Raw genomic sequence first — 15,416 nt, forward strand, 5'->3', positions numbered from 1 at the left:
CCTTCTTTTATCGGTTATCGGCTTATCGATTACTTTCTTATATTCTTATCGCTTTATCGCCGCTCGCACCAAAAAACAGCATTATCGCCCTATCGATAAGAAGTTTTTTTTTTCCCGGCCTTCGCCTTTGCGACGGTCAGATCCTCTCCCCCCCCAGTCCCGTCGAGTCTAAGGGTATCTCTCTCTCAGCGTAGCAGGCCATCTTTTTTTCCCTCTTTCGGTACCGCAATTCAATTCGCCGTACCTACCGCAATTATGGCCGCCATAAAGCACTCCCTCGCCGACAGCGAGGTCGAGACCAACGTCCCCAGCAAGAAGCAGAAGGTCAAGGACCTCCCTGCGGGCGGCGATGTCGACAGCGACGAGGCCGCCGAGCTGAAGAAGCAGAGGAAGAAGGAGAAGAAGGAGAAGAAGGAAAAGAAGAAGGACAAGAAGGAGAAGAAGGAGAAGGCCGTCGAGGAGGAGGCTCCCGCCGCCGAGACCAAGGACGAGGAGGACAAGGCCGAGAAGAAGAAGCAAAAGAAGGAGAAGAAGGAGAAGAAGGACAAGAAGAAGAAGGAGGCCGAGAGCAGCAGCAACGGTGACGCCGCCGCCGCCGCCTCGGCCCCCGTGGTTGCTGTCGGCCTCGGCGCCGGCTACGAGCAGGCCGCCGCGCTGACGGCGCTCCCCCAGTCCGACGTCGACGCCTTCATGGCCGCCGAGAACATCGCCATCACCGACCCGACAGAGAAGTCGGCCCACCTGCGGCCGATCCTCGAGTTCGCGTACCTCCCCAAGACGCAGCTAGTCCTGAAGAACCCCTTCGCCGCCTACAAGAAGCCCACGCCCATCCAGGCCGCCTCGTGGCCCTTCACGCTCGCCCACCGCGACGTCATCGGCGTCGCCGAGACCGGCTCCGGCAAGACCATGGCCTTCGCGCTGCCGCTCGTCGAGGGCATCTCCCAGATCAAGAAGCGCTGCATCAAGGCCGTCGTCGTCTCGCCGACGCGCGAGCTGGCCATGCAGACGCAGGAGCAGATGGAGCACGTCTCGAGCCTGCTGGGCCTCAAGTCCATCTGCATCTACGGCGGCGCCTCCAAGGACGAGCAGCGCGCCCTGCTCAAGCGCGGCGCCGACGTCATCGTCGCCACGCCCGGCCGCCTCAAGGACTTCATGATGGACGGCACCATCTCCCTCAAGGACACAAAGTTCGCCGTGCTCGACGAGGCCGACCGCATGCTCGACAAGGGCTTCGAGGACGACATCAAGATGATCCTCGGCGACATGCCCCCGCGCGAGGACCGCCAGACGGTCATGTTCACGGCCACCTGGCCCGCGTCGGTGCGCAAGCTGGCCGAGTCCTTCATGGTCGACCCCATCAAGATCACCATCGGCTCCAGCGGCAAGGAGACGGCCAACGGCGCCGTCGAGCTGCAGGCCAACACGCGCATCACCCAGCGCGTCGAGGTCGTCGACCCCCGCGGCAAGGAGCAGCGCCTGCTGCAGCTGCTCAAGCAGTGGCAGCAGGGCGCCCAGAAGAACGACCGCATCCTCGTCTTCTGCCTGTACAAGAAGGAGGCCACCCGCGTCGAGGGCTTCCTGCAGCAGCGCGGCATCCGCGTCGGCGGCATTCACGGCGACCTTCGCCAGGAGCAGCGCACCCGGAGTCTGGAGGCCTTCAAGGCCGGCACCACGCCTGTCCTCGTCGCCACCGACGTCGCCGCCCGCGGTCTGGACATTCCCGAGGTGAAGCTGGTCATCAACGTCACTGTGAGTTTTTTCCGTCTTTGGCTCTTATGATTTCTCTTGGGATTTCTCTTTGGGTTTCTTTTTTGAGAGCGAGCTCTCGGCTAACCGTGTCTGCAATAGTTCCCCCTGACCATTGAGGACTACGTCCACAGAATCGGCCGTACCGGCCGTGCCGGCAAGACTGGTGAGGCCATTACGCTCTTCACCGAGCACGACAAGGCGCACTCCGGATCGTAAGTCTTCACCTCTTCTCCCCCTCTCTATATACGTCCCGCTCTCTCCAAGAGTAAACCACACCATGGAGCCATCGCTGACAGCTCGACGCAGTTTGATCAACATCCTCAAGGGCGCCAACCAGCCCGTCCCCGACGAGCTCTTCAAGTTCGGCACCACGGTCAAGAAGAAGGCCCACAGCACCTACGGCGCCTTCTTCAAGGACGTCGACATGACCAAGAAGGCGACCAAGATTGTGTTTGACTAAAAAATATTTCTCTCGCGATTTTCCCTTGTTTTATTCCTCTAGTGTGCACGGAGTTTTTTGTCTCTAGTTTTTTCATTCCCCCTCCCCTACGCCCCCTTTCGCCCTCTTGTCTCATGGAGTGGCGGCGGCGGTGGCGGCGGTATGCGGTGGCGCGCGCGCGCCCTACGCAGCCTTTGGCTTGCGGGCCGAGTTGTAACATTGCAAAAGGAACCTGCGTTCCGCGAAAAGTCTTGAATGATGTCAGATGGATGGGGCGTGAGGAGAAACGGAGGATGTGTGCGTCGGGATCGGCGCGCAAATCATAGACAAAAAGAAAAGATGAAGGGGGCAGAAGCGGGAGAATTTGGGGGTTTGAAGGCGGCGTGAAGGGGGAGGGGAGACTCACATTAAAAGTACGACCGGGACGGCGGCGGCGCCGATAGCCACCAGGTCCCGGAACGAGGAGGAGGAGGAGGATGCGGCGGCGACGACGACGCCCGTCGCCCTCCGGATGAGGTGCGGCGCCGATAGACAGACGATAGAGGTGACGGCGCTAGGCCGCAATTCAAGCAGTTCAAACGGCGTGCGCGCCCCCGCAAAGTAGGACGTGACAAAGGCCGAGCTCCAGACGATGCGGCACAGCATGTTGATGCAGTTGGCGTAGACGAGCCCGCGGGCGCCGAGCCCCAGGACGCGCATGAAGAGGAAGGCGGCGGCGCCGAAGGCGACGGAGAAGGCGCCCATCCACGCCGACTGGCGGTGGACCTGGGCCTCGGTGGCGACCGACGCCACGAAGGCCTCGGCCACGCCGTTGATGGCCAGCAGCGGCACGTAGTAGCAGTAGACGGCGAGCACCTCGCCCGCGCCCTCGCCCGCCCACCGCCGCCCGGCCACCAGCGACAGCAGCGGCGGCGCGGCGACGGGGCCGATGCTCACGATGACCGACGAGAGCAGCACGTAGAACCGCAGCAGCGTGTGCAGGTGCTGGGCCGCGGTGGCCGCGGCCTCGCGCGACGGCTTGCCGTCGCTGTCGCTGCCGCTCGCCTGCGCGTCGCCCTTGCGGGATGAGAGGATGCGACCAAAGTAGCTGCGGCTGCTCTCCTCGATGGGCTGGAAGAGGAGGCGCGCGAGCAGGCCGCCGTAGTTGTTGGCCAGGGCGTAGACGCCCTGGGATTTTGGGGTGGACAGGGCCGAGACCAGAAAGGTGTCGCCCTGGGTGAGGACGTGCTTGACGACGCTCTGGGCCGTCATGCTCGAGGCCAGGCTGACGGTGGGGCGGTAGAAGTACGAGGCGATGTAGTCGCTGCGGGCGGCGGCGCCGGAGCCGAGGGCGCGGGGCAGCAGGGAGAAGCCGTCGGCGCGGGCGAGGCGCGACGCGGACCACAGGTAGACGGCGAGCAGGCTGGCGCCGTAGGCGAGCTGGCCGACGGCGAAGGGGAGGACGCCGAACTCGAGGCCGGCGCGCGAGGCCCAGAAGGCGGTGCCGAAGGTGACGGTGCAGCGCAGGAAGGTGGCGGCGGACTCGGCGGCGGCGCGGGCGCCGAACTGCAGGCGCGTCTGCATGAGCACGAAGCACGGCTCCGAGAGGAGCTCGAGGACGGCGGCCACGGCGTACAGGCGCAGCGCGAGGTGGAAGTTGGGCGTCTCCAGCGTCGCGCGGTCCGCCGACGAGAGGTACAGCCAGCCGAGGCCCACGGTCACGAGGCAGCCCAGCAGCACGGCGAGGTAGCCGAGGTTGACGACGGCCTGGCTCTCGCGGCCGACGCGGGATTTGGCGGCGGCGGCGGCTGCATCGCCGGAGCTGGAGCCGGGGCGCGAGTCGTTGTCGCCGCGCTTACCCGGGTCCGGGCCGGGGCGGGTCTCCTGGCGCTGGACGGCGACGCGCAGGCTCTCGCGGGCGAAGAAGAGGACCGAGAGGTAGTAGACCTCGAGCTGGGTCGAGACGCCGAGGAGGCGGGCGGTCAGGAAGCGGAGGAGCAGCTGGTTGGCGACGAAGGTGACGGCGCGGGAGCCGATCTGGAGGACGATGAGGAGGGAGGCGCCGCGCACGACGGTCTTGCTGGCGTCTGCCGGCGCGGGTGCAGGCGCGGATTTCTCGGGAGACGACGACATTGCGCTGTTCCTTGAACCCCCCGGGGAATTTTTTCTGTGTTCGAGGCTAGCGCGGCGTCGTTTGCGGGCTGGCGGGGGGAGTGTCGGCGCGGGGGAGGGACTGGGCGGCGGGAGTCGAGGGTTGAGGCGACTGTGTTTTTGAGCTGGCGATGAGAGCTGCTGCTGCGAGTTGACGTCTGTCGCGAGCCGGATGTGGGTGTGTGCCGGGCCGGGGACCCACAGCGGTGTAGGGGCAGCTGCAGCGGGTCGGCCCAGTGGAGCGCAGCCGCCATGGTGGGAGGTGAGGGAAGGTGAGGCGAGGTGAGGCGAGGTGGGGGAAGGTGAGGGGTTGGACACCGAGCACGGCGCCCGCCTTTAGTCGAACTCGGCGTCCTCAGCTAGGGTCAGGTGCTTCGCGTCTGTAAGATCTACGGGGTTTATTCGCTACACTTATTAGTCTGGGCAACATATCAAGACACTTTATCCAGGCAAGAGGTTTGGGCCATGCTTCAGTGAGCCGGTTGCAATGTTGAGGTTGAGCCAGTCAGCCAGTCAGCTGAAAGTGGGACATGACAGACGGCAAATTGTCTCATCATTCACGATTAGCTCGCGGCCGAGGGATGGAGGGAGGGAGCGAGGGGTAATCCAGTTTGGAAGATGACGGCCAGATTGTGTTATCTCATTGAGAGCAGAGATTGAAATTGGGTTCCCCCAATGTTTGCTTGTTGTGATTAACGCGGGTCGCGTCGTTGATTAGTCCTTCACGTCTCTCGACTCGACAATAGTAGCGTGAGAGCGGCTCGCGGGGACACCCCGATCTCGGTGAGCGCAGATCGACTGGAGAGGGTGTTGGTCCGGCAGACGACATGGGGAACCCGAGCAGGTTGATTGTCCGGCAACCCTGGTCACCGAGTCCCAGTTCCCTCTGAGCTGAGGCCCGAGGCGGGTCAGCTGACAGCAAATGGAGAGAGTTGTGGTTGCCGGATCGCGTCAATGTCTTTGGGGTGCTCGCTGCGATGAAAACGTCGTAGGCGGTGGGCAAGAAGACCTGCACACAATGAGAAGGGCCGCGACTTTGTTGGGGGTGGCTTGTGGCTGGTTGTGGTGGTGGAGGGCGGGTGATGGGTGATGGGTGACGGGCGTGTCGGTGTGTCGGTGTGTCGGCGGGTTGATTGGTGAGCCGGGGCGGCCTTTTGCCATGCGGCCGGCCATGCTTTCATCACATCACAAGGCCAAGGACATTTGTCCGTCTAGGTATCTACCGGTATCTTGCTTCATTTTCAATAATGTTGTTTCTTTTCCAGCAGAGAGCGAGTCTGTGTCGTCATTGTGGCAGGTGGCAGGTGGCAGGGGACAGGGGACATGGGCATGGGCAGACGGATTTCATTCATTCGCTGTGGGTGACACTGACAACGGCGCGCAGGGCTGGGCTGGGAAGTGGTGTGTGGTGTATGGGTGTGTGAGAGAGGGAGAGAAGGTGAGAGAGTGTGTGAGTGAGAGTGAGAGAGAGAAAATGAGTGCGTGCGTGTGTGTCTGTGTACAGAGTAGTGCCGCGTGTGGAAGGCCTCTTTGGTCCCTCATCTCGTTTTGGCGGATCGCCGGGGCTGAGGTACGTACCCGACATGACCCAAAAAAGGAAAAAAAGAAACAACACGCCAAAAGGAAGCAGGTCCAGGGCAGAAACTGCGAGGTAATTTGGGAAGGTGGGGTCGTTCCTGGCGGCGTTCCTGGATTGGCGGGTACGCAGCGGGGACGCCTTCCGCAGGCCACATCGTAGCGTGTTTGCTGGTAGTGCAGGTAGTGTAGTGTGGTGTACTATGTATGGAAGGAAGAGGGCCGGTTTGGGCAGGATGTGCCTGCCTCGAGCCCGTCGCGCCTGCTTCTGGCTGCCTCTGTCTGCCTCTGTCTGTGTCTTCATGCCTGCCTTCCTTGCCTTGCTTGCTCTTGCACTGCTCTTGCCCGCCTCGCACCTCATAGTACCCCTCATCCCTCGTGCCCGCCTGCTCGCACCCGCTGGGAAGGGACCCTGTACCCATCGCCTCCCAACCCTACATATAACACCCGTTCTATTTACTAAGCACTGTTTACTAAGCTGCCACTTACCATGTTCCCTGCCCGCATCGCACCGCATCACGTACTGCACCGCTTGCTAGTGCACACTATATGTATGTACGTACCGGGATTGATGTCGGAACTGGGATGGGAGAGCCGGGACCAGGATGGCGATGGGGGATGGAGATTGAGATCGGACTGACGCGAACGTTTTCTGTTTTGTTTTGTTTTGTTTCCTTTCCCATCCTATCCTCGGCCATGGTCCTGGTTCCTGGCCTGATTTCTTGGTCTTTTTCTTGGTCTGGTGCTGTTCTTTGGTCATTGGCCTTTCTTTGGTCTCATTCGGGGCGCCCCAAAACTAAAACCGGCGGCGGCCCTCCCTTCGCGGCACATGTAACGGGTACTTGGGCCGGACAATGAATTGTGTGATTTGCCCACCAAAATGACCCGCTAGTCCAGGTACCAGCATCATCCGATGCCGACCAACACCCCTCTCTTACCCTCCCTCTCTCTCTCTGTCCTGTCTCCATGTGCGCGCTACCCTGCACCATCCATTCGGACACTACAAACACCCAAACACTGCACTATACTAGCTACACTACCTAGGTGCCTACTTCACTACTTCACCACTGCACCACTGCACTGCTACACTACAACACTCGAGTGTCGTACCTCGCCTTGTTCCTGGCCCTGTTCTTGTGCCTGTTCCTGTCTGTGCCTGGTCTTGGTCTTGTTCCTGATCATCTTCTTTCATCCTTCCAGGTTTCTGCTCTGCTCTGCTCTCGTCTGACTGTGCCACCACCGCCTCCCACCTCCCACCTCCCGTCGTTCTCTCTCAATTTTTTATTTTTTTTGTTCCTTTTCTTTTCCAAAGGTCATGGCGCTTCCTCACCATCCGCCATCGCATCCTCCTTGTCCAACTTCCCGGCCCGTCATCTCATCTTCCATCGACACTAACTATGCCACCCCTCCCGCTCGTCCTCTGACATGATGCATTAATCCCTGCCCTTGTCGCCTTTCTTGTTCTCGTCCTCCGTCTCTCTTTTTCTCTCTTGGAGTCTCTCAGAGTCTCTCTCTCCGTCGTACAGAAACGGTACACTCGCACCTATTGCGAACCTGCTCAGCTCGCCAACTGACTGACAACCAATCACCGACAACCGCCTTTGTCCTCCTCCTCGGCCTCCTGTTGACGATTCCTATTCTTTGACAAACATATTCTTCCGACCAACCAACTACAAACCATCCGTCCTCATCCTCGTTGCCGTCCTCGCCGTCTTATCTCGTCTCCCCACCACCACAACGTCTGCTGCCGTCGCCATCGCCGTCTTGCCCTCGTCTTCAAATCTTTTACATGACCTTCATTTCGGCTCGGACCACATGCTCTCAAAAGACACTGCAGCCGACCCCCACTGGCCCGGGTTGTCCCCTGTCGCCGTCCACTGACGCCCCTGTCCCCCTGCTGCAGACCGCCCACGCCCAAGCCCGTTCTTCTCCAGCAAAGAGGCACCGAGACATTTCCCCCCCTCCCCGGCGCGCCCCAAGGCCAAGGCCAAGCCCAAGGTCGCGCTCATCGCGATAGCAATCACAAAATTCGGCCTCCTCTCCGCCTGCGGAGGCTGACGCTGCCGCTCCCAATCGCGGCAGCCCAACACAGAGACGCAGACGCACAACCAAAATCAAAATCACCCCTCGACATAAAATAACACCCCCTCCTCTCGTGCCCGCACAATTCTGCCTCTGGACCCGGGTCCCACGATCTCGTCCTTATCCGGAAAACCTCGTCCTCGTCGACTCCCCGCCGCCCCGGCAGCAGAACCCCCCGAACCGCCCAACGAGCCCGTGCCCGCTCTGCTGCCCTCAGCGCCTGAGCCAGCGCCAGCGCCTGCGCCTGTCCCTGTGCCCCTGGGCCCTCAGCATGCTGCCCGCCGTAGCGACCTCGTCTACTACGCCGCAATAACCATGGCAGAATTCGGTCCCCGTCCAGCTCCAGCTTCAGCTCCAGCTCCCGACCCAGATCCAGATCCAGACCCAGACACCGACACCGTCACCAACATCCACAACGCCGATGACGCCCGACTTCGCGACGCCGACGCCATGGCAGACTTCGTCCAGACTCCCGCCGCCCGCCCCGACGAGGGCTCCAAACTGCGCTGCTGCTGCGGCCGCAACGACTGCGCCTATCTGAGGCACAGCTGCTCCGTGCTCGAGACCGTCGAGAAGGACGTCCATACCGCCGCAAAACTGGGCAAGGTGCGTTTGGTTTGCTGCTCTCTTTTCTTCCCGATTTTTTTTTCCTTTTTAGGTTTTTTTTTTTTCCTAGTTTTTTTTCCCTTTGCCGTGTCTCTCCTCATCCCCCTCCACGGCTCTTCCCCGAAAAAAAAAAGCATTCCAGCCGTGCCGCCCCATGATCCCGTGTCATCTCGAGAGACATTCCAGCACCTCATTTCCCTTCATTTGCATCAAGATGGGGAGACCCGGCACCGTCCTGGACGGCAAAAACCTTGTCTCCCCGTCCTGCGTGCTTAAGAACACCGGATGCATAGCCATCGCCCTCGACCGCCGCCCGCCCTGCAATGTCGCTGACCTTTGCCCTCCAGGCCCTGCTCGCTCGTCATGAAGCATACATGGCCGACGCCGAACGAGACCGCCTGTCCCTCACCAGCCGCATCGAGCAGCTGGAAAACGAAAAGGTCGAGCTGCAGGCCGAGAACGCCAGGACCGTCGAGGAGAACCGCTCCCTGCTCGACCAGCTCGAGATGCTCAACAACTCGGTCCAGGACTCCGATATCCACATTCAGACCCTCGAGGCCACCCTGCTGTCGTCCCAGCAGGCAGTGCGCCGCCTCGAGGGCGCCGCCGCCCGCGCCGCCGAGATGGAGCGCCACATCGCCCTCCTCGAGCAGGAGCAGCTGCGTCTACAAAACACCCTCGTCACCACCGAGTCCGAGGCCCGCTCCGCCATGCAGCGGTGGAGGAAGGCCGAGCGCGGCATCTCCGACCTCCAGGAGCAGCTGGAGCGCATGGAGAAGGAGGCCAAGGAGGAGCGCGGACGTCACGTCGAGGTCCTCGGCCGCATGGAGCGCCAGCGCGAGATGGAGAAGGAGCTGAACGCCGCCGCCGGCCGTCTCAAGGGGGCCGCCGCCGCCAAGTCGCTCACCAACGGGAAGCCCGCCAGCAACGTCGTCTCGCACTTCGTCCGCGACCTCCTGCAGGACAACGCGAACCTGCAGCTCGGCATGGCGGAGCTGCGCGAGATGCTCATCAACTCCAACGACGAGATTCAGGCCATGCGGGACCAGCTCATATACCACCAGCCGCTCGGCGACGACGAGGCGCGCGCCGCGCCCTCCACGCTGCGGGCCGAGATGGGCCCCCAGCCGAACGAAGTGACTCAGAACATCTCCCAGGAACTCCACATCCACCACCATTACCACGTCGCCGAGAAGACAAAGGCCAAGAAGAAGCGCCACAGCCTGAACCCGGCCATCTTCTCCCCCGGCAGCATCTCGCGGTCCTCGACGCCCCCGGCCGTGTGGCGGCCCGGGCCGTCCCCCGCCACCCCCGGCCTGGCCTCCCACTCTCACTCCCACTCCCACAAGAACTCGACCTCCTCCATGCAGCCGTCCAACAGGTGGTCCGTTTTCTCGGAGCAGCCCTCCGAGTTCGCGCCGTCGTCCGTCCCCAGCTCGCCGCAGTCGAACCCCCGGCTGTCCATGTTCGACAGGCCGATGCTCGAGACCGACATCCCCATGTCCCCGACGACGAGCCTCGACCCCACGTCGCCCACGTGGAAGCTCTCTCATAGCAAGCGCCCGTCCGAGGCGTCGATCCGGAGCTTCTCGATACCCACGAAGCTCCTCAGCGTGGCCTCGCCGGCCCCGCCGGCGGCGCCGACCCTGCACGTCTCCCAGCACATCTCGTCCACGATCGAGGAGGAGCGGGAGGAGAACGGTGCAGAAGAAGAAGATGAAGAAACACCGGGCCCGGACACGTTTCTCGAATACCATACCGAGGCGGAGGCCGACGACTTCTTCGACAAGGACGAGGAGCTGCCGCAGAGGCGCCTGCACCGCGCCTACTCGCACGAATCCATCATGTCCCTGTCAGGGGGGCTCGACATCCACACATTGAAAATGCGTCCGAGCCAGCTGACCCTGCGCCCCTTGGGCGGGGCCGACGTCGTCTTCACCGGCGTCACGGCGCGGTCGACGATATCGCGCGGGAGCGACAAGCGGAGCGACGCGCTGCTCCGCGACAGCCTCGCGGGGCGGCCGATGTCGAGGATGGCGTCGACGCCGGCCCGGAGCGCGTCGCCGTCAAGCACCCGCTCCCAGTACTCCCAGAACTCGGGAGGCCTGGGCAGATGGGTCAGCTGGCGGCCGTGGACCGGGGGGCCGGCATCTCGGACGACGACGCCGAGCCCGACGCCGGCCAAACGAAGCGTCAAGGAGAGGGAGAAAGAGAAGGACGTCCGCCGGGCGCCGGGCATCAACCAGCCCGGCGCGATCCCCGGCTTCCAGGAGTACCTGGCGGCCCACCAACGCCGCGGGCCCCCGAGCAAGGTGTCGCCCGACCTGGTCGACGTCGACGCGCTGCGGGAGGGGCTAGAGGAGTGATTACGAAAAGAGAACATGTCTGCATGATCCGACACGAGCGTTCGACTGCATTTTTTTTTCGGGGAGAGGGGCTCCCCTACTTTTTACTTTGTTTTTTTGTTTCTCTTTGTTTTTCCTTGGGCAAGCAATTACATGCGGCGTTGTGGCAAATTTGGGCTTAGTTGAGGATGGGAGCTGGAGATACCCTACTGCTTTACGCCGCGCTTACATTCACCATACTATCATCATTATCTCCTTTGTTCATACAGACTGCGTATATCGACACAGGGCTTCCGGAGACGCAAAGGGCGTCGGATGGAACATTAGAAGCACAGAGACCATCTACCTATAGCTGTAGTCGGCATTGCACCACGATGCATCCTCATAAAATATAATTCCTAGTCTTACGTTTGACACGAGAATCGTGGTGTTCCTGTGACCTGGCCCGCGTGGCCCTGCCTGGCCTGGGGCTGATGATGACGCATTCCGCAGCTAGCTCGAGCAGCCTTGTTTCTCGCATGTGTTTTCCCCATCTCGCGCGATCGGTAATGAGAAACAGGGGTGCGCGCGGGCGAGGAATTCCGTGGGCAATTGCACCGCATCGCCGGTGCAAGACACGCCCGTGCCCCGGCGGGTCTTTGGGCCACGAGGGATGGACGGACGGGCCAGAGAGAGCACAACATGGTAGGTAGAGAAGAATCGCTCTCAGTACCCGTATTAAGGATCTTTTAGGTAGATGGTTGTTTTGATTCATCGCGCCGAGCTCGAGGGGACGGGCTCGGGGCGGGGGTCTATGTAACAGCGGGCGCCGGACGAAGGCGGGCAGACTGGGGTTTTCGGGTGGGAATATGTAAAGGGGAAGAGTGAAGAGTGTAGAGTGAAGAGTGAAGAGTGAAGAAGAGGAAGTGGGCAAAATGGGCAAAGCTGGCTAGAGAGACGATTTAGACAGACAGACAGACAGACAGACAGACTCGTAATAAAAAATAGAATGGGGAGAAACAATGTCTCGCAGGGAAAAACACACCCTTCCCCCCATCTCCCCATCTCCCCCAAAACTCCAAATCGTGAAACAAGTCATTCCTTCGTGAGAGAGGAGAAAATAAAAGCCCTACACACCCCTTCCACCCCTCCTATCCCCTCATTCATGTATAAGTATAAAGACACACCCCTAGCTGTTGCTTATGAAAAGGTATCGTAGGGAAGAAGGCGGGGAAAAACACAATGACAGCCGGGAAACCCAAAGAGAGGGGAAATCAACGCTGTGGTGATGTTTGTTCTGCGGCGGTGCGGGCCGCGGCGATCCGTCGGAGGGGGGGGGACGGCTACTCGGCGCCGGCCCCCGCGTGGATGCCGTGGAACCCGATGCCGACGGCGAAGCCGCACTCGGCGCGGCCCAGCTCCGTCATGGTGCGCGCGTCGAGGCAGAGCAGGTAGCTCGTCTGGGCGGAGCCGTCGAGCACGACGCTGAGGACGACGCCGTCGTCCTCGGCCGGCGGGGGTCCGCCCGGCGACGACGGCCTCGGCACGAAGATGGGCTCGCCCGGGGTGTGCCCCTGCGGCGACTGCCACATGAGGGCCTCGCGGGCGTCGGCGTCGGTCTTGACGATGGTGTCGAGGAGGGTGCTCAGGCCGCGGTCCGAGATGCTGTAGACGTAGCGGTGGCGGCGGGTGAGGTAGGCCGGGTTGATGGTCGGGAGCTCGCCGGCGTGCGGGGCGGGGATGGAGAGGACGAGCTCGGGCTCGGGGGGTGCCGTTTCCGTGTCGAGAGCGGAAGCTGCGGTGGTAGTGGCGACGGCCGGGTTCGGGACGCGGAACTTGTACCGCTGCAGGCTGGCGTAGCCGTTGTCGAGGCGGCCGTTCTCGGTCCAGAACTTTGTCGCGGCGCCGTCGCGGTCGAGCAGCACGTCGTAGTAGAGGTTGTGCAGGATGTTGAGGTTCTGGTAGCCGGCGACCTCGCAGTAGACGTCGAGGGCGGCGGCGACGCCCTCGGCGCCCGGGGCGGGCTCCTCGAAGGCGTTGGTCGAGTGGAAGAAGAAGCCGGCGGGGGTCTCGAAGGAGGCGACGACGCCGCGGGCGCCGAGGCGGTCGACGAAGTACCAGCGGCAGCGGCGGGCCGGGTCGAAGGGGGCGATGGCGTCGAGGATGTTGCGCTCGTAGGGGACGGCGAGGCCGTTGTAGGCGAGGTGGGCGACGGGGATGCACAGCACGACGAGGCTCGGCGTGAGGAAGAAGCTGTGGATGTAGGCCGGGCGGGCGGCGGGCCCGGAGATGGCGGCGAGGACGGTGGTGGCGCCCGTCGCGGCGCTGACGCGGAACACGCGGTACGTCGGCCGGCGGCCCAGCGCGAGGTTGAAGTTGTACAGGTCGCCCGTCGCCGGGTCGCGCTGCGCGTGCGCGCACGAGAGCGGGCCCGTCAGGTCCGGGTGCAGCGCCTCCTGCTTGGCCGTGCCGACGGGCTCGAGCGTCGTCGGGTCGATCTCGAGGAGCGGGCTCGAGTCGGTCGACAGCCAGAGGCTGCGCACGCCGTTGCGGTGGCCCGTCCCGGGGGCGGGTGTCGGTGTCTGTGCCGGTTCCGATCCCGATCCCGAGGGGCTGCTGCTGCTGCTGCTGCCGCTCTCCTTTTCGGACGCGTAGCCCGGGACGTTGGCGTTGACGGCGACGCAGATGTTGGGCGGCGTGCCCCTCGCGAAGACGCCCATGAACTTGCCAAACAGGCCGACGCAGGGGTCGGCGCGCTGGCCAAAGGTGTAGCGGCCCTGGTGGCCGGCGGCCTTGATGGAGGCGACGAGGTCGTCGCACTGGCGCCGCGACGAGTACAGCACGCGGACCCTCCCGCCGCCGGAGCCGCCGGACGCCGGGCCCTCGGGGGCGACGATGTCGAACTTGTGCGTCTGCGCGAAGCCGTCGAACCAGTGCGAGACGTAGTACGTGCCCTTGGGCGTGTCCTCGACCTTGCAGCTGCCGGGGCCGGTGCGGTAGAGTGCGCCCGCCGCCCACGCGGGGATCTCGCCCTGCACCGTCAGCTCGAGGGGGCCGCGCTCCTCGGTGAGGCCGTCGAACTGGTCGTGTTAGTCGCGTTGTCGGGAGAGGGTTGGGGGGCGGGGACTTTGGGGTTAAGGGGTAGAAGGGCTACTTACGCCTGCCTCGTTGGGCCACTCATCGTACGCGGCCCTGAGACGGTTTTCGCGAAACCTTTGGAGGTCTTCCGCCTCGTCCTGTGCCGTTCGCAGCACAGTTTTTGCCGGGAGTCTGGAGGCGGCAGCCATTGATGTGGTTGTGGGTGTGGATATGGTTGTGGTGGTTGTGGTGGTGGTGGTGGTGGTGGCCATGTTGTTGGTGGTCAGGATGGAGACGCCGACGACGGCAGTGATGCGAGGGTCCCAATGTATTCAGAGCAGGGAGCTCGCTGGTCTTTTCCTGAAATCGGAGTCTGGGAGACTGCAGAGCGAGTTAGAAAAAGACAAAGGCGCAACGTCGTGGTCAGGCCTGCATTATGAGATGAGTTCAGGGTCGAGGGTGAGAGTGTGTGCCGGTATGACGGACATGAAATGGGAGGGAACACTTTAATAATAACAAGAGTGACAAGAGTGACAAAAGAATCCACTTGAACAGAAAAGGTGAAGTGAGCTGAAAACCACTTGAGGTAAAAAGAGCCTACCTATACCCAGCTTGATCTAGGGCCGGAAGTAGCCAGCAGCCACGCCGAGGTGAAATCTCGGTGAAGCTCGGTGAAGACGACGGGGGTCGGAGTAGCAGCGAGTGCGACCCAAGCTTGGGACGACGACTTCCTTTACCAAAAAAGAAAAGAGAGAGAGAGAGACGAGAAAATAAAAACAACCCTTGTTGGTTCGGCAGTCTCTGATATTATCAACCGCGCCGGGGACGGGGGGGGGGGCCAATTTCGGGGGACGCGCGGACGGAAATTGAGGTCTTGTATGAGGGAGGGGGGTGTGAATGCGCAGAGCGGCGAGGAGCTGGGCCAGAGGGTGAAGAGGATGGCGATCTTTAAGTAGGGGTGATGCGCATGGGATGGGCTTCGAGAAGGCCGGGGATCCGCTTAGATGAAGATACAAACGCCAGCGAGCGGGACCGGTGAGTCGTGGCACCCGAGAGAGCGATTATGTGTATGAGTATGTGTGTGTGTGTAAGTGAGAGAGGGAGAGGGAGAGGGAGAAAGCGTGAGTATGTTTGTGTGCGTGCGTAGGTGTGTGTGTGTGTGTGTGTGTCTGGCTGCCACGCAGTGGCTTGACGCGCCAAGTGGTGCGAGTGCGAGAAGCTATCGTCGCATGAGACTAGAATTGCCGGGATGTGTTGGAGGCGCGAGGTGCGGTTCAAACGGTTACGGACGTAGCAGCGGGTGCCGTTTGCCTCTCGACCGGGGAGGGGGAGATGTTGTGATGCAGCTTCTACTGAACGGGCAAGGCGTGAACCGCTTTTACCCAACGTGCCGGTGAGATGGAGGGATGGACCGGGGGGACGTGGGCTCATGC

General features: G+C 62.2%; 4 protein-coding genes across 4 annotated transcripts; 2 read left to right on the forward strand and 2 right to left on the reverse strand.

The window, feature by feature from the left end:
• Positions 1-255: 255 nt before the first annotated feature.
• On the forward strand, positions 256-2,209 carry EsH8_V_001027 (RNA-dependent ATPase DBP3; the record flags this gene model as incomplete). Its single annotated transcript, XM_083273543.1, has 3 exons — positions 256-1,749; positions 1,849-1,961; positions 2,056-2,209. 3 exons carry the CDS (start codon positions 256-258, stop codon positions 2,207-2,209), a joined length of 1,761 nt encoding a protein of 586 aa, XP_083126258.1.
• Positions 2,210-2,590: 381 nt separating this feature from the next.
• Positions 2,591-4,300, reverse strand: EsH8_V_001028 (glycolipid translocation protein; the record flags this gene model as incomplete). The annotated part of the gene is made up of 1 exon (XM_083273544.1): positions 2,591-4,300. One exon carries the CDS (start codon positions 4,298-4,300, stop codon positions 2,591-2,593), a length of 1,710 nt encoding a protein of 569 aa, XP_083126259.1.
• Positions 4,301-8,290: 3,990 nt separating this feature from the next.
• On the forward strand, positions 8,291-10,947 carry EsH8_V_001029 (uncharacterized protein; the record flags this gene model as incomplete). The annotated part of the gene is made up of 2 exons (XM_083273545.1): positions 8,291-8,581; positions 8,929-10,947. 2 exons carry the CDS (start codon positions 8,291-8,293, stop codon positions 10,945-10,947), a joined length of 2,310 nt encoding a protein of 769 aa, XP_083126260.1.
• A 1,301-nt stretch (positions 10,948-12,248) lies between these two features.
• On the reverse strand, positions 12,249-14,255 carry EsH8_V_001030 (carotenoid oxygenase; the record flags this gene model as incomplete). The annotated part of the gene is made up of 2 exons (XM_083273546.1): positions 12,249-13,985; positions 14,064-14,255. 2 exons carry the CDS (start codon positions 14,253-14,255, stop codon positions 12,249-12,251), a joined length of 1,929 nt encoding a protein of 642 aa, XP_083126261.1.
• Between the last annotated feature and the right edge of the window lie 1,161 nt (positions 14,256-15,416).

Source organism: Colletotrichum jinshuiense, chromosome 5, assembly GCF_051148585.1.
Source record: "Colletotrichum jinshuiense chromosome 5, complete sequence".
NCBI lineage: Eukaryota > Fungi > Ascomycota > Sordariomycetes > Glomerellales > Glomerellaceae > Colletotrichum > Colletotrichum jinshuiense.